This window comes from Drosophila guanche, unplaced genomic scaffold (genome assembly GCF_900245975.1).
Source record: "Drosophila guanche unplaced genomic scaffold, DGUA_6, whole genome shotgun sequence".
NCBI classification, from domain to species: domain Eukaryota; kingdom Metazoa; phylum Arthropoda; class Insecta; order Diptera; family Drosophilidae; genus Drosophila; species Drosophila guanche.
The window spans coordinates 1,257,369-1,282,494 of NW_022995746.1; the positions used below are offsets into that span (position 1 = coordinate 1,257,369).

Sequence of the window (25,126 nt, forward strand, 5' to 3'; positions counted from 1 at the left end):
GTCTCCTCTTCAATGTCTGCACCTTTGCATAATTCTTTGCTGCCAGTAAGTAGGACACAATACACATATATGGAAATGCCATAGAAATGGTAATGTGGACAAGAAAAATCTCAACTTGACATCACACGCGTGTGCAAAGGCCAAAGCAAATATATGCCCAAGCGAAAGGAGCCAACAGAAAGGTACCAAGTCGCAAGTAAGGCAGGCCGGAAGGTCACAAGTGCCTTTGGTGTCGTCTCGGCTCGGGTTGGGGTCGGGGCATTAAATTGTTTACAAATACAGAACACGCGTTGAAAAGCTGCCATAAAGAATGGTTGGGTAGTCCTCCGGGCAGCGACTTACCTTCTTCGGCCCAGGCATTATCTACATGTACATTTTCTTTCGAACTTAATGGTTTTTTCTCTTCTTTTTCTGAGCACAAAAGATTTCAGTAGCAACATCATCGTCATCATCGTCATCATCATCATCTGGGTGGAGTGCCTGACTGGCATCTGAGATGATTTTAATGCTGTTGATTGTGGGTTTTCGGATTGACATTTTTGCCTTCCACTAGTGTGTGTCTATCTGCAGCTGTATCTGCATCTCCCCTCTGCCTTTGCCGTTACGTACCGAGTTTTGTACGAGATTTAGCTAAGCCACAAGCTTCCGCTTATTGTTTGTTGGTAACAATTAAGCCGCACTTTTGTTTCAGTCAACTAAAATAATCAAAATGTTTGCGGCTCACCCAGGCACCCACATGTACTGAGAGTACAACAAACATTCACCCTACCCTATAGGCGATGCACTGAGGGAAATGGGAACTTCTGAAGCTGTTTTTGAACCCTTTTATATCATGTAAACATTCAAAAACCAATGGAATTGTAAAAGTACAAACGGCACAATGGTACCAGATACTTAGTTTAAACACATCCATATGGAAATATGAATAAATATCTCTTTAAAAGTAGTAAAATACGTAAAGTCGAAGCTGTTTAACAGAACAGCAGCGGCGTTAACACCCCCATGTTAACAGCTCCAAGCGGTCTTAGTTAACAGTCTATTCCCGCTCCTCATTAACAGTCTGTGGTCACAGCCTTTTACAGCTCACTGTTAACCCTCTCTACGCTGCACTCTCTCTCTCTCTCTTTGCAACCAAGCACCTCGCGCTCTGGCCCTTAAGTAGCTTGTACGCTAGAGATCTTTATCTCTAATGTAAACATATCGCACCACTACTTATTCTTCGCTCTCGTCGTTAGTTAACTCTTCAACTCCAGCCTCAAATCAAAAAGGTGTTAAAGCGTGAAGTTAGATTCCCAAATTTAATCATTTTATTTCAGTGTAGGAATGCCCCTGCCCATGTGTGTGCGTGGGAGCGAGGTAATCTTTGTGTTGAAACCGAAAGCAAATGCAATTTTGAACATTTTTCCTCTATTTTCATGCCAGAATTTAGATTTGAGTTGAAAGCTGGGCGGGTGCTGGTTGCCGGTGTTGGTTGCTGTTTGCTGGCTTTGTCCGTGAATTTGCATGTTTTGCCAAGGGTTCTGAGTTCTCCTGAGTTCTGATGCCAGGCAGCTGCAGCAAAATCATAGAGGGGATTTGGATTGCTTTACTATTGGCCCCCTGGACCCAGACAATGGCATCAAAAATGCAGCCGCATGCAGGGCAATGGCTAATACACACAAACACACACACACACACAAACACACATATGTACGCTGAAAGTTGAATACCAAATCGCATTTTTCGGGTTTGATTAAAAACATTTTCCGTTTTCGGTATTGGAATGGGCTACGTGTATGATGATGAGCTTTTCTGGTGGGTAAGGGTAAGCGGATAATGAATGGGATTAAGTTCGAAAAATTGCAAAACACAAACGGAGGGGGGAGAAAGATTAAAATTGAATGCCAATTGAGGGTAAATCGGGACTGCTACGTGTAAGTGGTGGCTTTTGGGAGTATTTTAGGAGCAGCGATACTGGTTTTCATAAGAAAAACAGCAGCAAGATATTGATTTTAATTAAATAAAATATGGGTTACAGAAACACGCAACTAAAGCAAACAATTCTTCATTTTTGCATAAAAAAGTGACAAAGAGCTGACCCAATAAGAGACTGATACCCTCCATAATTACCTACAATGAGTGAACTCTGCTGTAACCCATTTCACTTGCATGCAATGCTTTGCCATTGTTTTGAGCTTAATCAAGGTCGCCCATTAATTAGACTTTCAGTTGTGGGAATTTGTGGGAGTCAACTGCAAATGTCTTCAACTATTGTGTTACCATTGCATCAGAGAACGGATTGCTGGGATGCCCAACTTCAGGCGGCAGGCACCTGGGAGTTGTCCAAGTAAACTTAACTGCACATTATTCAACGCGAATGCAAACACAGAAATTGTAGATTTTAATTGTTCAACATGAAATAATAAATGTGCTGCATAATGGCATTTATAATGGTAATATACGCAAACAGACATAAAACAATAAAACGACCATAAAATGCAAGCCACAGAAAGACAGAAAGAGATTGTCCATGGATGGCTCCATGGTGGCCAGTGGCCAGTGGCTAGTGGCCTCTCTTGACTGCCACACGATGTGTCTTAATTAGCATAAATGTGCATCGTGTGGCACTCTGCTTGCCACTTGGTTATGCAACTCCAGCAAAGAGCCAGTGCAGCAGCAGAAGCAGCAGCAGCCGAGCCTAGTGTCAATCAGAATCAGGCTACCGTTTCGCTCCAACTCTGACAGAATCCACTCACTCTACATGTCCAACATCCAACATTTGGTATTCCAATGGTGTTCCCTTCCCCCCACTTTGGATGCATAATTATGCGGGCACTCGTAATGGTTTTAATTGTTATTGTAATTGGTAGTGCATTTCACTGGCAAAATAATTGAGACATGAGGGTTAAATGATTGAAGTCTGATACGAGTACCAGTCCGACTCGCATTCCTGACATTTATTTGTGGCCAAATGACAAAAGAGTAGAGATTATTGGCTGGCTTTTGCTTAATTGAACCTATTTGATGGCACTTAATGAATTGTCTTTAATTGTTTGAATGATATTTGGACTACCTTTTGATGTAGGTTTATGAAGTGAAATCCAAAGTGGCGGGAAAGGCAATCGATAGGCAATTCATATTTTGTTCAATTAATGTTTCAGTGAAGGTGCTTAGAATTGAGTTCAGAAAGGATAAAATATTTGCTATCTTTAAGATGATTTTTGTGCTAGAATTTAAGTACTTTAATTCCGGATTTATAATTCATCAGATTTGTGACTCCATTTGTATTTTTGTAAGAGTGCTAATATTCATCTGGGAACTGCCTTTTGCCATCGATATTTTCATATTTTATAGAAAACTTTTCATCAGTTTTACTCCCAAATCCATGACTTTAAATCTCATTTAAAACTCTCAAAATTGTACTACACTTCTTGTTGGTTTTTTCTCTCAGCTTTATTTGATTTTTCGCAATGTGTTTTTGTTTTTGCTTATGCAAAATATGAAGTTCAAGTTACATAAATCATTTCATAGTTATGTCAGATGCACTGCTTACAGCTACATATATAATATATAGTTAGTTATAGCATATATAATATATTCATAATATAATACATAGATTTAAAAAAACATTTATATTTGTGTCGATTAAAAAACAAGCATTTTCATTTATGCTATCAAAAACATTTCTGCAGCAAATTGCAAAATGGACTTATGCAGATTACATACTTGATGTATGGGGGGATTATCGGGCACTATATATACTATATGCTATATATATAATAATTATGGTTATGGTGTGTTTTGTGTGATATTAGAAAAGGTTTACAAAAACTTCGCATCGCTTATGACAATCGTTTGTTAACCGCTTGAATCGCTTGAATCGTTCGTTAAATCGAATATATTGGATTATAGAACTATAAACGTTGAAAACTTCTCTTACGCGTTGATTTATAATTGTTTTTTTTTTATGTGTTTTCTTCTCTTTTCCAAATGCTAATGTTAATATTTCTAGGTTTTTTTTTGTAGACGCCTAAATCGTATCACAGATGAATGTGTGTGCCATCCGAGAACTCTAGGCTCGGAGCACACACATTGGCATAACTTAGGCCCGAAACGAGGCTATAACAAAGATATATCTTTAATCTATAACTCTATCAACTAAAAGGGATGATCGCTGGAATCGGGGGGGTTGGCGTTGGGCTTAATTCTGCCACCAGAGGGCGCTCGTGTTCCAGATCCACGCGCCCGACCCTACTCAACGATGCTGCTGTGGATTGTGTGGACCAAAGGCCTGCATGCTGTAGTACCGCTCACTATCCTCCTTCACCACACTGGTCACATGATGGAACTGGCACGGATGCGAAATCTGTGACTTGGGCGGCAATGGGGCGGCCTTTGCGCGCTTTTGCTTCTTCTGTTTGCGTGTGCCGGGCACTGTCAAGGCAATGTTCTCCGGATCACTGACCAGACGCTCCACATGCTGCCACAGTTCGCGTGCCGCGTCTGTGGAGTCAAAGCTGAAGCCAATCATCTGCTGGTGATTGCTCGACAGGCACATGGTGTGAAAGGACGGACCCGCAATGCGATAGTTGGACAAGTTGTCAATGCGATCCGACCAGAGGGCAAAGCAGGAGCCACGCTCAGCCAGCACAAGGGTCACTCGTGGCATGGACCTAGCCCGTGAGTTGCCCTTGTCGTGGAGGATTACGGGTATGCCCGTGAACACCAGACGCCAGTCACCATCGTTGCCAGTTCCCTCGTACAGATTGGCCAGGGCTCCGCTGACAAAGATCTCTGTGCCCAGTCCCCCGAAGAAGCTCTCCACCTGTCCGCGCTCGTAGTCGGAGAGGTTTGTGTTGCTTGTGGTGTCCGTGCTGATGGTGTCCGCATCAATGTCCGATGCATTGTATAGCGATGTGGTGCCATGGGCGCTGCTCCGCTGTGCTGACGAGTGTGAATGGGCGCCCGACCAGTCCGCGTGGAGTATCAGCTCATCCCGCTGCTCCGATGAGGCCGATGAGAAGCCTGTGCCATCGCTGGACTCTGATGGTGGGGCCGAGTCGCTCACCGAGCCCAAACGGCGACGTGTCTCTGGGGCACGACCATGCGGCATCTACAAAAGACAAAGGGAAAAAGGAAAGAGGCGACAGAGTGCCAAATTAGATTTCTGTGGCTAGAGAGAGCTTTTTAGCAGCGGTTTTTGGTTCGCTTTTCGTTTTTCGTTTCGGTTAAAGTGGCAAACATAGTTGCATTTCCCTCCCCACTAATGCAATTCTCGTTTCTCCATTGTAGTCACTTTTTTCGCTGTTTTGTGGCACCTCTCTAGGAGCCACAGACACAGTGCAAAAAGTTGGCAACCATAAAAAAATATAAACAAATTTCCAGCACGCGCTTTGGCTTTATAATGTTACCCTGTAATTTGTAGGGTATGCTGTGTGCATGGAAAAATGAGTACCTGAAGCTGCTTGTCAACCCACAGAACTATTACCATCAACAAATATTTTAAACGAATTTTTAACCATTTTTAAGAGCAGTTTCTAGGTACCTGCCATTCCCTTGCAACATTTCCAGCTCTTCTTTTTTTTTGCACTCTAATTTGTTATTTACTTTGTTGCAATTTGCCACTGCTGCTGCCAAGTGAAAACAGCAATAAAACAATCAAAATAAATACTATTTCCATTGCGGTCGCTCTGCTGGAAATTAAACACAATCAATTTCCGCTCCAGAAACTCTCAGCCAGCAAGCAAATCCACAACATGTTCACATTTTACTCAACTCAATGAACTCCGATGAACAATTTGCCAAAAATTCATTTACTTAAACAATTCCAAAGATGATTAAATAACCATCTTCATTCAATCAATCAATTTGTGTGTGTCTTCGGGGAGCGAACATTCCTTGAGACAGAAGAGTTAAATGTGTGCAAATTTCAATTAATTTTTGAATATTTCTTAGAGTGTTAATTATAGATGGCCAGTGGGATAACAAGTTCAAAGATTTGGCTAATGGAAACTGTGTGTTCAAGGCAGATTAACTCCTTTTGAGCGGCTGAAAATAATCCTCTGCATCAAAATTAAACAAACCTCACCAAAGGTTAATTCTCGTTAAAAAATATGCACTAAAATCAAATTAAAACTATATTTCTTTTCACACTTTCATGTTTGATATTTGCATAAAAATGCCAAAATGCCTTTATGCCAATTTTCCGCCAATTTTTCATCGAATAAAACGTTGCCGGCTAAGCCAATATTTCTTTTAGCCAATTTTGCACCTTGTAAATTTTCATTTAAATTGTAACCAAATATAAACAGAAAATAGTCTCGTATAACCAAAAACCAATTTGGTTGGTTGCATTCCACCAGAACACATTCCCAGCATTCCCTCCCACTCGGACATGCCACCAAAACAGAATCTCCATATCAAAGAACTCACGTTCCATGCAAATACCTAAAAAACCTGGCAAAAAACCGAAAGAAAAAAGAAAAAGTTGAGCGTAAACTACTACGTGTACTTATGTACATCCAATTTACAGGAAAGCTGGCAGATCCAAAGGGCATAACTAATGAATCAGGAGCGTTATAATTTTGCTAGACCAAAAAGTTTTTTGGGAAGTGCCAAAGCCGCTGGCACGTGGACATGGGAGGGGCACGTTTTTATTAACGCCACAAAATTGCAGGTCACGGCGTAATTAAATTATTTAAATTGCTAATTTTTGCCAACCGCTCGCCCCCGTAGAGCAGGAGAAACCTGTAAAGTTTTTAGCGTTAAAATGGAAAGTGCTAAACACTTGAACGTGTCTTTAAATTCGCTCCACTCCCTACCCACCGAGAGACGTGGCCAACAATAAATAATAATCAACAAATATGTTTGGGGTCGGAGGGAAGCCCTGGAAAAGTGCTTGGCATTTCAACAAGGAGCGTCGACAAACTTGTGGTTGGGGCTGGCAGGAAATTTGTCCAGGACACGCAGGAAGTTGCTCTGGAAATGTACCAGCATCTCGTACATCCGTGGCGCTGCTTTTGGCACACTTTTAGGCCCAAGCCATGGCCAGAGAAAAAACTTTTACAGAAGGAACAAACTTTGTTTGTTTGGGGCAGGCCACAAAAGTTATGCGGCAGAGGGCCGCTTCCCTACACAGGGGATGCTGCAACATTAACACGGTTATCTATAATTTACACGCACAGGGGAGATGGGAGACAAACCTTAACTGCGGTGATTCTTGGGCAAGCCTGATGCACATTTATTGTGCTATTACTTTTACCGGAACCTAGATGTCGTCCACGGGGAAGCGACGGCTGCGATGTTCCCTTGAGTACTTCTTTACGTGTCCCCTTCGGGTTCGGCCAGCAACAAACAGCAAGAAAAAAAGTTTATATATGTGTCTGTTTATATATCTTGAGGGTAAGATTAATTGCCTCACTTTGCCTGCTAGGTCCCCAGCTCCCCAATCTTTGGCGAAATATATTTAGTGCCGAGATTTATGTGGCTTCATTACGAGCGCCCTATCCAACTTCCCAGCCACCCACTCGGGGACTCTCTAAGGGCGGAGGGTAGAGTGAGAGAACCTTTTGTCTACATCGAACGTTTTGGTCAAACAATTAAAAATGTTGTCCCTCTTTTGCTTTGGTTTTCCTACCCATTCATTGTGGTTTTAGTAGGGTATATTGTATTCCTTTGGCAACAGGCACAGGCAAGCCTCCTTGTCGCTCTTTGTCATAGTGTGGCTTGGCAGTCAAGGATATTATCTCTCCCTCTTCACTGCTAATTCTCCTTCAGTTTTCCATATTTCCAATCAAGCGATATCTTTTTAGTGGCTATACCAACGGCATGTTTATTTTCCTTTTGTTCTCACATCTAACTCTCTGTTGGGGACATTTTTATTGTTGTCATGGCAGCCGCCTGCCAAATGAATATTTAATGCCACCAGCCACTCCCTACAGACCAAAAGCCAACCCTCTATAAGTCCTCCCCCCTTTGCATGTCCTTCCAGTTGGCCTTCAGCGCTATCGAATCGAATGGGAAGCCGCAAGTTCAATGTCAAATTTTTCCATCGTACCAAGCAGCGTATGCGTAATTTTTCCCTCGCTGTTATTTATGGCCTCGTGTGTATTTTGAGCTAATAATCGACCAAAATCAACAACACAGAGGAGCCACAAAAAAAAGGCAAAGGCTTGCGCTCGCTGTTATTTATGGCAATTATATTTAGCCATATACAATTTGGCAATTAATTGGGGCTTTCGTGCTGCTTTTGGGGGCTAAATTGCTGGGAGGTTGTCCACACAATGAGGGAAGATCTATGCTAAGAGATAAATCAAATATTTGTCTGTGCGCTTGGGAGATCACTTGTAGGTGAGGGTGAGGGTTTATCTAGGGAATCTGTAGAGTAAGCATTAAAGAAGATAAAAGACAAACTGTCGTAGAGAATGCTGAGTGAGGTTTTGGCTCATATAAAGGCTAGAGATAAATCAATTCCTTTACCAATTTCCATTAATAACCTTAAAATTGCTTAAAAAAAACTCCAAAACTAACGCTTTAGATTTCCGCCTAAACTTTATTAAAGAACAAAAAGCACAAAAATCATTTTCAGGTCAAGCCTGAGCCACGAGCACGCCCCCTGGGGGCACTGAGCACTGGGAAACTGTCACAAAATTTCATATTTCACTTTATTTGTTGTGTCGTTTGACAAATGTTTGAAATTGACAGGCCAAACAAGGAATGGAATGAATGAAAATAAAATACAGAAATACCAAAATGAAGCACCAAAAGAACCAAAGCGAATTTCAGATACTCTTGGCATCAGATACATATCAATCATAGCTATTTTTGGCCATCAATCAAACTTATGATTCACTTCAATTGTCAAAGTTTTTGCCAGCCCATGGCAGCCCCCGCGCTGCACACGGCTTTCCCCCCAGGCACTCAGGCAGGTCAGTGAAAATGTTGACATGAGAAAAGAGATCCAGTCACAAACAGAAATCAAACAATTTGTTGCCGACTTGCAACAATTGCCTACCGTTAGCTGCGGGCGGGGCAAGCTGGTGGGCGTGCCTGTGATTTCTAACAATGGCTCTGGGCATGCTCCTACAGTTTAACCCGACTCTCAACCTTTATGTTAATTTCTGACTCATTTTGGAACTGGTTTCTGCCATAGATCTCTCTGCGCTTTATGGAAACTCACTCAAGTGCATCGGGAACTACTACTATCAGGGGACGGGCGGCTACGTGCAGTGATTTAATTTTTTCAGTCACTGGAAATTCAATTAAAATACACAAAAGCCTCTCCGTCTCGCCTGGCCAGGGCCTGACCTTATCTTTCGCTCTCTCTCTGCCCCCAAGAAGAACCCAAAACCAATTATTGTTATACCCGCTCCACGTGCGAGCATGTGTATCCCCCAAATAATAAAAAAACCAGCAAAAAAGCGCTGCAAGTTAAATTGAATTTGTTATTAAAATCCAATTTGCGTAGAGAGAAAATTTGCATTTGCATCAAGTGCCTTGGCGCTGACACTTCCTTCAAACACCAGACAGAAAGTTTCATATGAAAATGCAGACTTTAAGGATGTGTATACATACATATATGTAAATATGTATACTCGTATGTACATACATATGTATACATAAGTGGTTCCTGCCACAAATCGCGCATTTGCCAGCAGCCAACAGGAATGTCATTTATTTTTTCTTCTTCACTCTCTTCTCACACGACAAATGCGAACATTTTCATAACAAACAACCAAAATATTTTTTCGCATAAACATGCAAATTTCTCACTCAAACTTGGTACATCTCAACCTCAACCGCTGTTTACCCCCAGCCCCAGCCACAGACCACTCGCTGCTCTCCTCTGCTCACTGGTTGCACTCATCTTCTCAATGAGTAATTTGCATGTAAATATGAGAAACACATATATTTGTTTATATATAGTATGTTTTACGCGGTTTGCTTTTTAGCATTTGTTCATGAACTTCACAGTAGATTCTGTGATGGAAAACAAACGTGCAAAGGGGCGATATTTAGACTAGAAGATACCGGCTAGATACCCAGAAGAGGGTTTATAATAGAGATGTCATTTTTAAAGCTCCTTTGCTTCTTCTATAATAATAGTAGAAAACATATAATAATAGTAAAATATTCATTTGATTTGGAGCTATTTTACAAGTGATCAATCGTGATACTTTAGGTGTAAAGACGTACATTTTCACGACTGCATTTCCTTGTTCTCTCATGCCCGTACTCGTACTCTTTCCAGGGTGCGTGCGCCAACCATATTTCAAACAAAGCTTTGCATTGTCAACTATCCTACAAGGAGCGAGTGCCCCGGAGTTGGGAGAAGCATCTACATATATCCGACCATAGCTTGTCTGTCAAGTGGCTGACTAACAAGTTTCGTTTTCGTCGCATCTCCTTCCCCATCCACTGCGTTCTCTCACTCAAATTTCATTGTACTCTGGGGGCCCCAAAACATTTTGATTTATGAGCAAATTAAAATAGCAAAAAAAAAATGTAATATTTACGTAATTTTTCTTGGGAAAAAGCACTGCGAAAAAAAGCAGCTATGGAACATATTTTTTGTCGTGGAATAATTACCTTTTGAGGGAATACACAGTACTCGAACGAACAGATGTGTGTGAGAATGTGAGAACAGAACGTGCAAAGTGAATACGACGACACGTGTCTGTGGCTGAAATAATGCAAAACAAATGCCTCATCGACAGAATGAATCATTCAATTCAATCAATGAACATTTGTTCATTTGGATGACTAAAAAGCCATAAATATGAACACATAAAGGAGATTGAATGTCGGGAATTATAATTATAATTGAATAATATAATCGAATATGTGTTTATGGATATGGAGACTGACATTTACTTTACTTTTTTAAAGATGTTCTTGAACTAATAAACTGTCAATATGGCTATGAATATCTTAGAAATATATCTAGAAAATGATGGAAATAAAACAGCAACAGCTTAGACGTGAGAAAGTTTTTCTGCATGTAAGAGCCTTCTTTCTGTCTCCATTGGGAGCACTATAAGTACTTTAAAGTAAAAGGTATAACAAGAACCAACAACTACCTCAATTAAATATTATGTACTTTGCATAAAAACTTGATCGTTACTCAATCTCCATCAAAAAACCATCATGAAAGTTCTTTGGAAATTTGGCCGTAATTGTGCCCAAGCCCATCTTTGCCCCGATGCTGCACAGAATCTGTCAAGTCATTTTGTGGCCACAAAAAGTGGGCAAACGCAACTGCAATATTTGCCAACTTCATTCAATTTCTGGCATGACTTGCTACTGTTCCTGATGAGCCATGGCAACAAGCTGTTGCTGCTGGAGCCACTGCCATGAGTTGGCACAAGGCCTCATCGATAAAGCAGATGCGCAGAGAGTGCAGAGTACAGAGTTGTGCCAACTCAATAAAGTAATATTGGAATTGCTTTTGGCAAGCAGTCAATTGAAAGGACAATTGCCAGCAGTCAGTCAATGTGGGCTCGTTCGATTCCCAGATACTCCGATTCCCAGTTCCCTCAACCCAAACCCAATGAACTGCTAACCCAGGGCTTGTGAGAATTTTCTGTGGCATAACTCCATGAAACCTGCTCCATATAAGCCGCAAAATATATGCATGTATGGATGGCTGGTATAGGGGCTCATTTAAATCAAATTCCCAGGGGCAACAGCAATTATGTGCAGCAGCAGGCAACAAGTGGATTCCTCTACCTCTCTCTCTCTCTCTCTGTCTCCTTCTTTCACCGCTCGCTCCGCTGGAAAATTGCCTCCGGTGTGGCAGCGACAATGCCAACAATTTTCATGCAGTTTTAGTCGCCGTTTTTTGTTGTTTTTTTTTTTACACAATTTGCATTTTTGCAACGAACGGTGTGGCATGCAAAGGGGCGTGATTAACAACTTCCCTTTTTGGGAGCAGGAATTGCCTCTTGTACACTTGGTTAGGCACTGAAATTGACACTTTAGAGGCTACCTGTCTGGCTGTCTGGCTGTCTGGCAGTCTGTCTGTGTGGCTAAAACAATAATTGTGCGAAGGCAAAAAAAAGCGACTGACAATAATGCGTAATGGAAATAATGATTGCGAAAGAGATTGGAGATTGTTATGAAAGTTTGCTTAATCAGTTTATCGGAAATTAAAGTCTTGGATTACAGAATGTGGCAGATATAATGTGAGGCAGCAGTGGAGGAGAGAAGTAGCAATGCCAAATCTCATTGGACTTATCCCATGAGTAATTCCAGCAAATTGCTTACTCAATGTAAATCTAAGCGCCATCATTAGTTGCTCGCTAAATTACCTAATAACCTAATTATAATTACCTACTATACAGAGCCAAACAAATCTCTCAACTATCAGACAGCTCATCCCGTATTTCTTTCATTTATTTTGTTCCAAACTGTTTCCAAGTGTTCACCTTAGGTGCTGCTCACCCGGAGATTGCCATGCAATGATCTCTGCCTCTGCCTGAACAATTTCTTTTGATAAGAGTCCGTGACGAATGCGCTGTACAATAGTACAATAGCACTCGGTACTAAGTAGCTAATACATAGAGGCTAAGGCTTATCCGAACTAAGTATAAGCAAGGGAGGGGATGCCACTTGTCAGATCAGAAAGAGAGATGAAGATGTAGGGAAGAGCGAGAGGCTGAAGCAGGAATGAATATAGAGAAAGGAAACGACTAAACAATGCCTCGTATCATACATCTAAAGATATAATTTTCTTTATCTTTTAGGTTAGATCTTCTCCAGTCTACTCCTTAGTTATTATCAGACCCTTATCCCTCGAAGATCTTCATTCCAACTCCTCTCACTCAGCTTTTCCTGTTCTTATATACCCCCACCCAACCATGAGCATCAAGTATCATTTTTGGAACACCAAAAAACTTGTCCAGACTTTGATAATGACATGGTACATGGCCACTGCTGCTGCTGTATAAATAATTATCAGGACGTGCAGCGAAGGGCAGCAGACAGCAGGCAGCAGCCAGACGCTGGAATCCCATTATCAGGCAAGAACCACGTGCGAAAGAGACAACAAAGAGTGGCTTGCAGGGCGCAACAGAGACAGAGACAGCAAGAGCGGGAAAGATAACTGAATGTGATAGCATGTGGCCGGCATTTCGAACAAAAAATTGTTTTGTGTTTTCGACTGAATATTGTTTTTGGTCAGACAAGATTGACTTGCAGTTTTGTCTTGTCAGTTGGCAGACGAGTGCCGGTCCGATCGCGACTTTCGATTTCGTTCAGCTTCATCCAGGGCAAACACTCGAAGCAGTCAGGCAGGCCAGCCCTGCCAACTCATAGTAATTATCTGTGAGACAAGACGAGACGAGACAAGACGAGAGAGACTCTTCTGTCCTCAGTCTATCAAGGCCCGTCAGCGTTTCAACATCATCTTCAAAGAGAACTTCACTTCACTTTCCATCGACATGTGGCTGCTGCTGCCCATTCTGCTGTATTCGGTGATCTTTCTGGCTGTGCGACACATCTATAGCCACTGGCGACGCAAGGGCTTCCCCTCGGAAAGGGCCGGCATCTCGTGGTCTTTCCTGCATCAGGCCTATCGTCGGGAATTCCGACATGTGGAGGCCATCTGTGAGGCCTACCAGACGGGTCGTGATCGTCTATTGGGCATCTACTGCTTCTTTCGGCCGGTGCTCATCGTTCGCAATGTGGAATTGGCTCAAACGATACTCCAGCAGTCGAATGGACACTTTAATGACCTCAAATGGGACTATGTCAAGGGCTACAGGCGGTTCAATCTGTTGGAGAAGCTATCGCCAATATTTGCCACCAAACGGCTGTCAGAGATGTTTGGCCATGTGCAGCGTGTGGGAGATCATTTGACAGCCCATTTGTTGCACTTGGAACAGGCACAGGGCAGGGCACTGGAACTGGATTTGCAGCAAATGTTGAGAGTGTAAGTGGAAGACTTGCAACAACCAAAGAGAGACATTCTAAGAGTTTTTCTTTCAGTTATGCCATCAACATTATAGGCAATCTTATTTACGGTTTGGATGTCAACAACTTTGAGCAAAAGGATCACATACTCAGCAGCTATGTGAGCACAGGGCATGCCAGTCTTCAGTCATTGTAAGCCAATACAAAAAACTATTTTATCTTTATTTAGTCTCTATAATTGATTCCCCAAAGCACTCTAAGGCGCCTGCCACAGAAATCCTCCTTCACCTATCGCCTCAGGGATCTCATCAAGCAAGGCGTTGAGCATCGCGAGGAGCATGGACTTATACGCAAAGATATACTCCAATTACTCATTAGATTCCGCAATGGCAATGACATCAGCGGGGACAAGTGGCAAATAGATATGGATAATGGTGAGCTAGACACAGATTTGACATAGAATTATTATCTCTGACAACTCTCTTCCTACTAAACAGAACAAGACAAACTTTTGTCCATCAAACGTGTGGCTAAAGTGGCTGAGGAGCTGCTCAAAGTATCCCTAGATTCGGTATCCTCAAATATAACACTAACACTCTTTGAGATACTGCAAGAACCACTCATAGTGGAGAAACTTCAAACTGAAATCAAGGAACTAAGCGTAGAGAATGGCTTACTCAAGTTTGAGGAGCTCGAAGGACTCAAGTACATGGATATGTGTCTTAAAGGTGGGTCAAAGGAGACCTATATTGGTGTAGAAATACAATCTTTCTCTGTACACAGAAACCAATCGCAAATATCCACCATTACCCATCATTGAACGCATTTGCCGCAAAAGTTATACGCTGCCCAACACTAAGTTTACCATTGATGAGGGCAAAACCCTGATGGTGCCCCTGCTGGCCATACACCGAGACGAGCGCTACTTCAGCGAGCCCATGAAGTACAAACCTTTAAGGTTCCTACATACAGAAAAGTCTGCGGAGTGCCAGAGCAGTGCCTTCATTGGGTTCGGCATTGGTGGAGCTCAGTGTGTGGGTAAGTTATTGGCTACCAAAAACTTAGCCACCGAAACTAAGAAAATGTATTCTCGCAGGGCAAAACTTTGCCAAAATGGTCATCAAAGTTGCGCTGATCAAAGTGCTGCAAAACTTTCATCTGGAATTGGATGCAGCGCTCATGGAAAACATAGAAATTTCGCATCAACCAGCTCCGTTTATACGCACCAAAGATGGTCTGAAAGTCAGGTTGAAAAGGCGCGAAATAAAGCCGAAATTTTACAGCTACGCTAAAAGTAAATTAGGATCGGGGAGAAACTCTTTCAGCTGTTAAGTTCTTTAATTTGTGTGTGTGTGTGTGTGTTCTGTGTCCTTTTGCAACACTTTGTTGCTTTCCTGTGCGAGGCACCTAAAATTATGCTATAAATAAAATACAGTATATTACGGTCACAGCTCGTTCGAGGTGTTCGTGTGTGTTGACTGTCGTTCCTTGTTTGCCATTCGCTTCGTTAACTTTTGCAATATGGCAAAGGTTCTGGGTGCCCCGAGCGTACGAGGCAGCGCATTAAATTCGTCACTCCAATGTGTCTGTTGTTGTTTACGCCAACTTCGCCGGGTGATAGACACGGCATTGAATTGGATTGGATAGAGATACTCGTATGGAGATACAGCACACAGATACCATAGATAGATAGCCGGAATCACAGCTCGGGCGTAAACGACATTTGCTCCAATCTGAGCTCATCATTAAATTTGATTTGCTTCGTTGCCAATACAACATGACAGAGGGATCCCATTGCGGAGGAGTGTGTCATTTCCATGGCCAAAAGTCATAGTCTCAAAACACTCAACTCGTCTGGGGACTGGGGGGCTGCCAATCCATTTCAAGTGTGTGTACGAGTACTCGCCATGGGCCAGGGCAATCAGGCCTAAGAGGCGCCTCTCTGGCTCTAATGATGCCGCAATTAGGCCGCATTATGGACACATTTATCATCCCAAAGACGGAGCACAGAGAGGGTCCCGAAGTGGACAATGTCACAAACAAATGGACTCTAATGAGTGTGCCAAGTATTTTACATTAATGAAAACTTTTCTTAGGTGGGCCCAGCCCGAAAAACCAATCACAATAATTGGAGACTGAGCCCGGGCTAAGCTCCGAGATAAATGACCTGGAAACTTTTGACCAAAAATCCAGCACAAACTTTATGACTTTTGGTTGGCACGGCACCGGAGCCCATTGGGCATTCAAATTGAAATTCAATCAAACCGACTGCTGGCTGACAGGCAGCCAGGATGTATAACAAATTTAAAGAGCCAAGAACAACGTGAGCTGCTCTTCGGAATAGACAACATTCAGAGCAAGTGGAGCTCTTCACATGAATACACACAAAGATACATGTTGTGACCCAGTTTGGGTGTTGCTGGATGGTGCTGAAGGATGCTGCTGGTGGATGGTAGCTGGCTGCTGGCGGTGTTGCCAGGGCAAGTGTCGTATATAAATTGCATGAGAGCAACCCGAGTCGAGGGAAATTTCTCGTGTTCTGGCTCCGTACCCAACTCCCTTTGGCAACATCTTCGCTGCCATTGTCCTGGTTACATTTAAACATTACTCATTCCACATTAAGCGGTCAAAATGGCAAGCTAGGAGAGCAACCTACCGACTCACAATTTGAAAAGTTAAATATGGTGCAAGACTTAGGAGGAATTTAGACTGTGGGAATACCTTTTCATTGGGCAAATTTTATATAAAATGACTGGAATGGGAATGGATAAATATACCTAATGCTTAGGGACTTCGTTCTAGATGCAATAACGCCTTCGATCTTGGAGAATTTTAGCAAAAAGATAGACAATTCATCCATCAATACATGAAGAGAAATTATAGTGTGTTTCCCAAATCCAAATAGTCATTTAAATATTGCTCAAAAAAAGCTCCATAAATCCTTGTTTGCTTTAAGCATTTATTTCATATTTCATTTCATTTCAATCTTTTCCGTGAACCCAGAACACCCTACGCCACCCACACATACCCTGGCAAACAAAAGTAAGTACAAAGTTGCTGTCCTCGCTTTGTTTTTTGCTCGTTATAAAATATTCATTTCCCTTCGCACAAATTATGATATATTTTACCTCAGGGACAGGCGGGGGAAATGGTTCCCTAAATACTGCTCGTTCTCATGTAAATTTGTACTCAAATTAGGGTTATTAACTTACCATAATTTCAAGATTTGTTTTTGCGGTTATGCTGCAATGAGAGAGAAGAAAAACGAGAAAAAGTTCATTACAAATGTGATTAATCAAGTTACATTTAAGGCTGCGTGTTATTGAACTTTAATTTTAAAATAAAATAAGCTTGCAACCGCAGCGACAAACAAACTTGAGCTGCAGGCAAAAGTGAAAGATACATTTTTTTCGAAGCAAATATAAAGCTCAACTTGAAACTGACATAAAAGGTTATCGCTGCAGTTGGCTTTTAATTAGACAATTGACATCTGACTTTGGGTTCGAGTTGACTTTGGTTTTGGCTTAGATCAAGTTGTATTTGTAGCCCAAATAAAATCACCTTAAATACCCCTAAATGGCTCGAAGAGGCTTAGGTATTTATTATCCCACAAGCACAGATAGAAATTCGAGATATTTCTGTTGTATTTTCCAACTCAAAGGTAAAGGCCGACAAAGGCAAACAGATGGCAAATATTTGCATGAGAAAAAGTGGCTGTGAAATGAAATTGTTTGGTGAAATTTTAGCATAACAAATAACAAAGAAATGGCAAAAAAATTAGACAAATATTATATGGGGTTTTGGTTAGATATTTCACACATTTTTGCCAATGATATAATATATTTTTTCGGTGTATTTATTATATAACAGAATATTTACAATAAATTATGCAAATAGCAATTGTTGCAGTTTTTATTCGCAATTGTTGCAGTTTTTATTCGCAATTGTTTCAGGTTTCTATTGGCATTTCTTTCAGCCTATATTTTATTTAGAGTTTAGTCGAGTGGAAGCATCACTTTCATTTATTCATTAAAATACATCAAAATGCAATTCTCTCTTTCACATTCCTTTTGATTGAACTAGAAACTCGTTAAAGATTCTGCACTTATAAGTGCGGACATTTTGGTTGAGTTTCAGTTGACTCCCCAGCAATAATCTCCACTAATTGGATGAGAACTTTTCTCATTCACAAAAAACAAGAGCTACCCACATGCCACAGCGTGTCCAAATAAACACTTTAACTGGCGGTCGTCTTATCTGACGAGTACATAACTTTTTCTACCCACTTAAAAAAGAGAAGAGCTCTTCCCAAAGTCAGATAAAAACTCAAATGGAGAATAAGTAAACCACGACCTCCGAGGGTCAGCTGTAATAAAACTAAGTAAATGCTCGGGCATGGCCTTTAATGCTGCCCCAGTGCCTGGCTGGGTCTGTGTCTCAGCTCTTCTCTTCTTTTGCTGCATATTTGTTTAACAATTAAACATTGCTGGAGAGTGGATTCTGTGTGTGTGTGTTTGTGTGTGTACGAAGATTATTATCATTAAGAGTTGGGTGAGTGAGTAACTGCCAAGCAAAGGGGCATGACAAATTGTGAGAGAAAATTGCAGTTGAAAATTGTCAGAAAACAGTGGAACTCGATCGATAAAGAGAACCAGCAGCAGATACCAAAAAATATACTTTCAGTGGCGTTAGGGGAAGATTTGTATTTAAATTTACATTTATAGCGGTTGATGTCAGTCTTCAAAAACTGTAAAAAGTATTTCCATTTTTAATTGAAATATTTTTCACTCTATTTCCATCTCTAGCTGCTTCACTGTAGCTGGTATCTGCATGGGTTTTTGGATCAACTCGCATGTTGGCTGTGCAGTTGCAGTTGGTTTACTTTTTCAATTTGTGTGCGTTGCATCCACATAATTGCCACATGGAGTTGCATGTGCAAGCGACTGCCGCCTGCCGCCCTTCAAAAACTGCATATGAGAGCTGTGAGGTGCCGTGACTCGACAGCCTTCTTCTTTGATGCCGCAGAGAGGATGTGGGAGAGAGCATTGAGGATGAGGATGATGCGGCTGACGGGACTGCTGGCTGCGGCTGTGGCTGCTGCTGCGGCTGCTGCTGCAGCTTCTGTTGCACGATGCAAGATGTGCGTGCAGCTGTTTGTTGTTGCATTGTCCCATGTTGTTTATAAGGTTGTTGTTGCTGTTGTTCTTTCTGTTGCTGTTGTTCTTTGACGGGCTGTCTCCACTCACAGTTGCTTTAATTATTGTCAGCCAAACTGTCGCGGCCGCTTGGCTCATGTGTAATTTGTTTGTGTCGTTGTGTCTTTACTTTGCCTTCGCTTCTGCTTTGTCTTTTTCTTTTACTTTGTTTATATTTTTTTATCTGTTTCCGACTTTTAATTAATTTATGTGTCTGTCATTTCGACCGAGGTGCTTAAATAGTGCGTTGCATTCAGAGTTTACAGCAATCGGCGGACCAAGGAGACAGGGCACAGGCACCGCCAGCTGTGGGCGGCACTTGAATCATATCATTATCTGCCGTTATGGCAGAGGCTTCAAGGCAAAAAACGTAACCAGTTGACACAGTTCCTAGTGGGCAATCGTTCAACTGTGGAACTGGTTCAGTTTTAATGGTTTTTAGAAGACAGCAGAACTCATTTTTAATGGCTAATTGTTGCAGTAATTGCTGGGAAATGATTGGTTGTTATTTTCAACAATTTTATATAGCTCTAAATAGCTGAGCTAAAAATATGTTCATTAAATTATATCACGACTCGTTACCGCACCACTTTTAATTATAATATCAACTGTCATTTAATGCCTTTGTCAAGGTACTTCCTCTCTCTTATAAACTTTAATTGAAGTAAACTAAATAAACAGTTTCCGTTTACTGTTTTCGGTTTAAAGTTCCACCAACTGTAACCTTCTTAATGGCCAACATCATTTAGCCTTCATTTTCAATTACTTGCCGTAACGAAGCGACGAAACCATTTATCAAAATCCCAAACTAGATAACTTAATTAAAGCACCCCGAAAAATCAATCTGCATATCTACATATAGGAGCGAGCAAGAGCCCTGACAAAATGTGAAGCTGAAACCCCCTTCCCACAGCCCTAAAGACCCTTCCTGAGAGCAGCAGCAGCAACGAACAATGAGCCAAAGCAACAACATCCGCTTATCTCGATAAATCAAAGCCACGAGTGCTGTTAATTTTCCAAGAAGATTTTCGGTTACATAGTTCGGGGGGGAAAATGGTCCCCAGAAAAACGTGATTGTGTGTGTGGCTGTGCGTGTGTGGGGCCATAAAAACAACTTGAATTTATGTTTTCACGGCAAAAAATTATCTTAAAGGGGGAGAGAGAGCCCAGCCCCTCAGATGTTGTTTCGCTGAAGTCATTGGAGTCATCTATTCCCCACTTCATGTGTGTGTTTGTGTGTGTGAGTACATTTCATTTTTGTGGCAAGCGACTACTAGCTAATTCTAATTAAAAGCAACAGCAGAGGCAAGCAGCAACAGAAGTTGCGGCATGTCTGCGGCACACTCAAGCAGAAAATTATCAACTCTCTGTGGGGACGAAGATACGATCCGCAAGATGAAGATATGGAGCTGGAGTTGCTTGTCTCAAAAACTTCTGCTTGGCCAGGCAAAAAAGATGTTGCTTGAGTGAAATGTGAGGGAAAAATGTGAGCAGACCCCTCAGCGCAGTCACCTCGGGGCCAAAATTAAATTGTGCACATTTCCGTGGAACGGAAATTGCCCAAGTTTGTCACATGGCAGAAATGTATCTTAAATCTGAGCTATCCATATGTACAGGTATATGTACATAATAGAAAAGAAGCAAAAGGAACAACCACGTTTGCCATTTATGCGTTTCCCTTGGCTTGCCCCACCGCAACTGTTTTCAAATTGAAATTCATGACATTTCGCTGTAATGAAATATCCAACAGTTCCACAGCTGCACCCACACACACAGGTGTAAATTATGTTTATTAATTCATGGAACTGTTGTGGTGTTTTAATATTACACTCCCCCCACGCCCCAAACAAAGCGCTGCTCAAACCTTAATCATTTCCATTGCATTTAACCAGAAATTAGCGAGAATTATGGGAAAATCTTTTGGCTGCCTGGGCATGACCTGTGCATGACCTGTAGGCAATTTGCTCTGCTAATTAAATTAAATGCCTAATTAATTACCATTAGGGTTAGCTGCATCATCCCCATAGCAGCTGCAAAAGCTGCAAATGCGCCAAAATGTATTTCAAATGAACAAACAGGCCGGGCCATGGCACGCTGCACTTTTGGCAGCATCCAAAAGTTGTATAATTTATGATTGAATGTACGTAAATCAAATGGCATGCTCTAAATTATAACAATGCCATGTAAGATGACCCATATGCAAATGAACAGTTGAACGTGTTTTGCATTTGTAAACTGTATAAAGGGATAAAAAAGAACAGAACTACTAATTGATTAGGTACAGTTGTGTGCGGTGTAGGTAGTTGAAATTAGTAAAGTTATGAATGCGAGTGGCATATAATAAACTTTATGTACAGTTGTGCTCTACAGAAGCTAGCTGTGGAGTGAAGTACTTGCATAGAAAATTGTAACAGTATTTAAAATTAAATAAAATATTAAGAAAGAAAATTAATTGCTGTGAGAATTATATTTTAGTCAAACAAAAATACCAGAAAAATTGCAACAGTGCTCATGATTTGGTTGAAAATACTGAGTATCGGTTGTGCTGCGTCTCACTACGTTCCCGCTCGTTATATCTTGTCTTCCCATATGTACCAGCCCAAGGAAGTATTCCCTTTAAGTCATGAAATTCGATTGGCATTTCTGCTCTAATATGAACTATCATTGCATGAACCGGTTAACCTTTTCGATTGCCTTTGATTCCGGTTGCAGTCATATCCATTACCCACCGACTGCTCTCGCATTCTCTTTGGCAGAGTCCCGCAACTCCTTTACCGCTCGTTGCCTTCTCTAATTTTACTTCACTGGAAGCTCCTGGTTCTCATAACTCAATGCCTAACCATTTCCAGCTTCCCGCAGCACAGCACTCCCGGCACTCACAGCCAGTCGCGTCAATCCCCGAAACTGTCGGAAACCCTTAAGCCACATCCAGAGATGCATTGACAAAATTTCACTTTTGGATGAGAGATGCTGGTTGGAGTTGTCCCTGCTGTCCCCTACTGCTGTTGGGGATTGCAAATGGCAAAGCTTTAGCGACTTCACTCCCGACTGCAGTTGGTTGCATGCTGCCTGCAGCTGCAGCTGCAACATTGGGTGCAGACTGCCGCTGGAGATCTGCCCTGTCACATGCCACATTCTGGCAACACTCTTTTCTTTCTCTCTCTCCCTCTCTTTCTCTCTCTCTTGTCGGCATGATTTTCGCAATCAGTGGAAAGCAGCTTCAACTGCTGTTTGCTGGTTTTCTGGCGTGACATTTGGATTTCGCGCGAACAGCAGGGACAGCTGGGAACAGGGAATAGGTGGCAGGAGGTGAGCTGAGGAACAGAGCCAACTCCCAGCATAATCCAGGGTCGTTTTTTTGTTCCATGTCACACGGAATGTCTGCCGCCAAATGATGCGCAATTTATGCAGCCACGGGTCACAAGTGAAACTAATTTTCGCCCAAACAACAAAGGCAATTTCAATCTAAAAGGAACACCATAGAAACCCTCCTAGAACCCATTCCCCTTCCCACTCAATGGTTATGTTTTCCTCTCTTTTGCCTTAAACTATGTCAAATGCTGTTCAATTAAGTTTTTCGCTTGCACAATGATAAGGAAAGTAGTTCGTGTGTCTACACCTCTGCACATCCATAAATACATGGGTTAGGAGTGACGCCAAAGGGTATTAGCCGGGACTTGGGACTTGGGGCACATGTGGGGACATCAGATTCATAGCGTCGCTAAATAACACAAAACAGAAAAGAGCCCAACGGGCTAGGTTGCCGTTCCTCTCTACTTCTAATCAAGCACGTAAATAAAGCTAAAGTTTATTCAGGGTGGAGGAGGGACACACAAGAAGAACCGCAAAAGGGGAGACACACAAGGGGAGCCACGAAGGGCAGCCACATATTCTGTCATAATGAAGTTGAAGTACTCTTTCCCTTTGTACAGAGGTTTTCAGAGGGTGATGTGACAGTGCGCGGAATGCGCAAGTGGAATGAAAGGTTTAATGTCTAGAAATTCAGAGAGAGTAATTGTAAATATTTCCCATAAATTAATTCAATAATTTGAATATATTTCTATGCAACACATGATAAATGTTCATGGTGCTCCTGCTAATATCATTTTCCTTAGCTTCTTCTATAATCGCCTACAAATCTCTCTCTATATTCCACATACCCCTACTTCGGTAGTGTAATCCAATTGTTAGAATCTCGCTCGATAGCCTGCGGATATTGCCTTTGGGCTAGTCATCATCAGATCAATGGGATAAACCCAGCTACACAAACACTCATCCTCCTCCACTCAGCCATGGCTACCCGCCCAACAAAGGCAGCCAAATGACAACATCAACTTCTATATCCTACTATACAGAGTAGATATATGTATATAGAGAAAGGTACTTGTACTCTGTATGTGACAGAGGGGCGGTTGGTCGTTGGCTGTTGGCCCTGCGGCAAAGCACAATAAAAACTGCTTCAACGTTGCATGTAACATTTGATTAGCCTGTGAAAAGGGACACCGCCCTCCCTCTGTGTAGGGTCTGCCCTGATGTATGTAACAGAAAAATGAGCAGCATATTGCTGCTCAGTTGCACTTGGGGCAATGGCAATTAGAGGTTAACTTGAAGTACGCTTCCACTTCCACTCCCACTCCCACTTCCACACACAAAACACAATCACTCCTTTTTCCGAAACTATGAATCTTACATAACCACCACAGTGGCTGTGCTTGGGTCAGACGCAACGCTCCAGGGGACACACACACAGCACACACAAGTTGTAGTGGTGGTAGATGCGTACGGGTACTCCTTCTCGCATATCGTTAGTTCGGTTAATATACGACATGTTCAGTTTCGGCCCATTTACAAGCCAAGGGAGAATGTTAACTTGGTGATACAGTTTCCACAGACATCAGACTTCAGTCCTCAGTTCCTCAATCTTTGCCCCTGCTCTGTCCTGCCAGCCAGCGGAACAAAACTTCAGTGTTCAGTGTTGCTCGGGCTGTGTTCAAGTGCAGTGATGTGTGTGGGAAAGCTGAAGAGGGAGGAAGCTACCAGAGGGGTAAGTGGGGGGGACATTGTAGCCGCCTGTGGTCACAAGTTGAGTTAAATATATTTGTCAGCCAAGTTTATTATAGAAGTTTGTGCCAAGTTTAAGTTGTGGGAAGAGTTAACTTAATCGAAAGCTAAAGGAAGAAGAGAGAGGGAGAGTGCTTGACAGGGATGTGATTTTAAAGAGCTGTGATGGAATAATAATGAGTAAAATATAAGACAAGGAGAAAGAAACCTATAAATGTCGATGAAAGATATAACAGAAAGTAGAAAAGTAGCAATTTATAGTTGAAAATATAATAAATAAATTTAAAGATCGTATTCAATGCAATGCATTCGAGATCTTCCACAAACTTCAACAAAGTCTACTAATATTAACCCCTGGGCAAACTCTTCTCCTTCGTGTGTAAAAACTCTTTAATTTTTTTGTACATTTTATAGCCATGAAATTGAATGAATAATCCCATTTATCTATCGCTAAATCTGTTGCCACCATCCACCAATCCAGCAAAAAACTGAATCAATGAGGAAGCGCTGTGGAGAGTCAACCCATAATATCCGTCCATGCTCATCCGCCTGCTCCTCCTACGGATTTTTGGTGACTTTACTTCGATGTCCACTGCATCCTCTGCTCCATCCACATCCTCTCCCTACAATCTCTACCCCTCTGCAATTTCTCACAGCAGACGACTCAAGTTTTCCACGTGAAAAATGGCATCATAAGAAAAGTTATTGTCTCTATAGTTTCCCAACTCCACTGAACTGCACCCCACACCAAAGACTGGAGAACAGAGACCAGAGACCCTTCTTCATCCATCTGCAGCATGAAAGCATCATCAACGTGGCAGCATGGCAGCGCAGCAGCGGCAGAGAGTTTATTATGCAATGGCAAAAATTTAGTGCCATTTGTTGTCAACGCGCCGAATGCAACAAACAACCCGAAAAAGCTCCAACAACAGCAAAGTTTTGCCATTACAATGACACGAAGTGGTAGGTGGATAGGGGGG

At 41.9% G+C, this 25,126-nt stretch overlaps 2 protein-coding genes across 2 annotated transcripts in view; one reads left to right on the top strand and one right to left on the bottom strand.

The window, feature by feature from the left end:
* Positions 1-3,773: 3,773 nt before the first annotated feature.
* The window catches only part of LOC117581843, a 46,068-nt gene continuing 24,715 nt past the window's right edge, over positions 3,774-25,126 (bottom strand). The window contains exons 3-4 of the mRNA XM_034269298.1: positions 17,103-17,133; positions 3,774-5,092 (exon numbers count right to left, since the gene is read on the bottom strand). Of these exons, the coding sequence (XP_034125189.1) occupies positions 4,235-5,092; positions 17,103-17,105 (861 nt within the window). The 5' untranslated portion in view covers positions 17,106-17,133 and the 3' untranslated portion in view covers positions 3,774-4,234. The remainder of the gene's footprint in view (positions 5,093-17,102; positions 17,134-25,126) is intronic.
* LOC117581842 (probable cytochrome P450 310a1) lies at positions 13,238-15,338 on the top strand. The gene is made up of 6 exons (XM_034269297.1): positions 13,238-13,909; positions 13,966-14,082; positions 14,143-14,324; positions 14,388-14,618; positions 14,674-14,928; positions 14,987-15,338. Exons 1-6 carry the CDS (start codon positions 13,419-13,421, stop codon positions 15,220-15,222), a joined length of 1,512 nt encoding a protein of 503 aa, XP_034125188.1. The 5' UTR covers positions 13,238-13,418; the 3' UTR covers positions 15,223-15,338.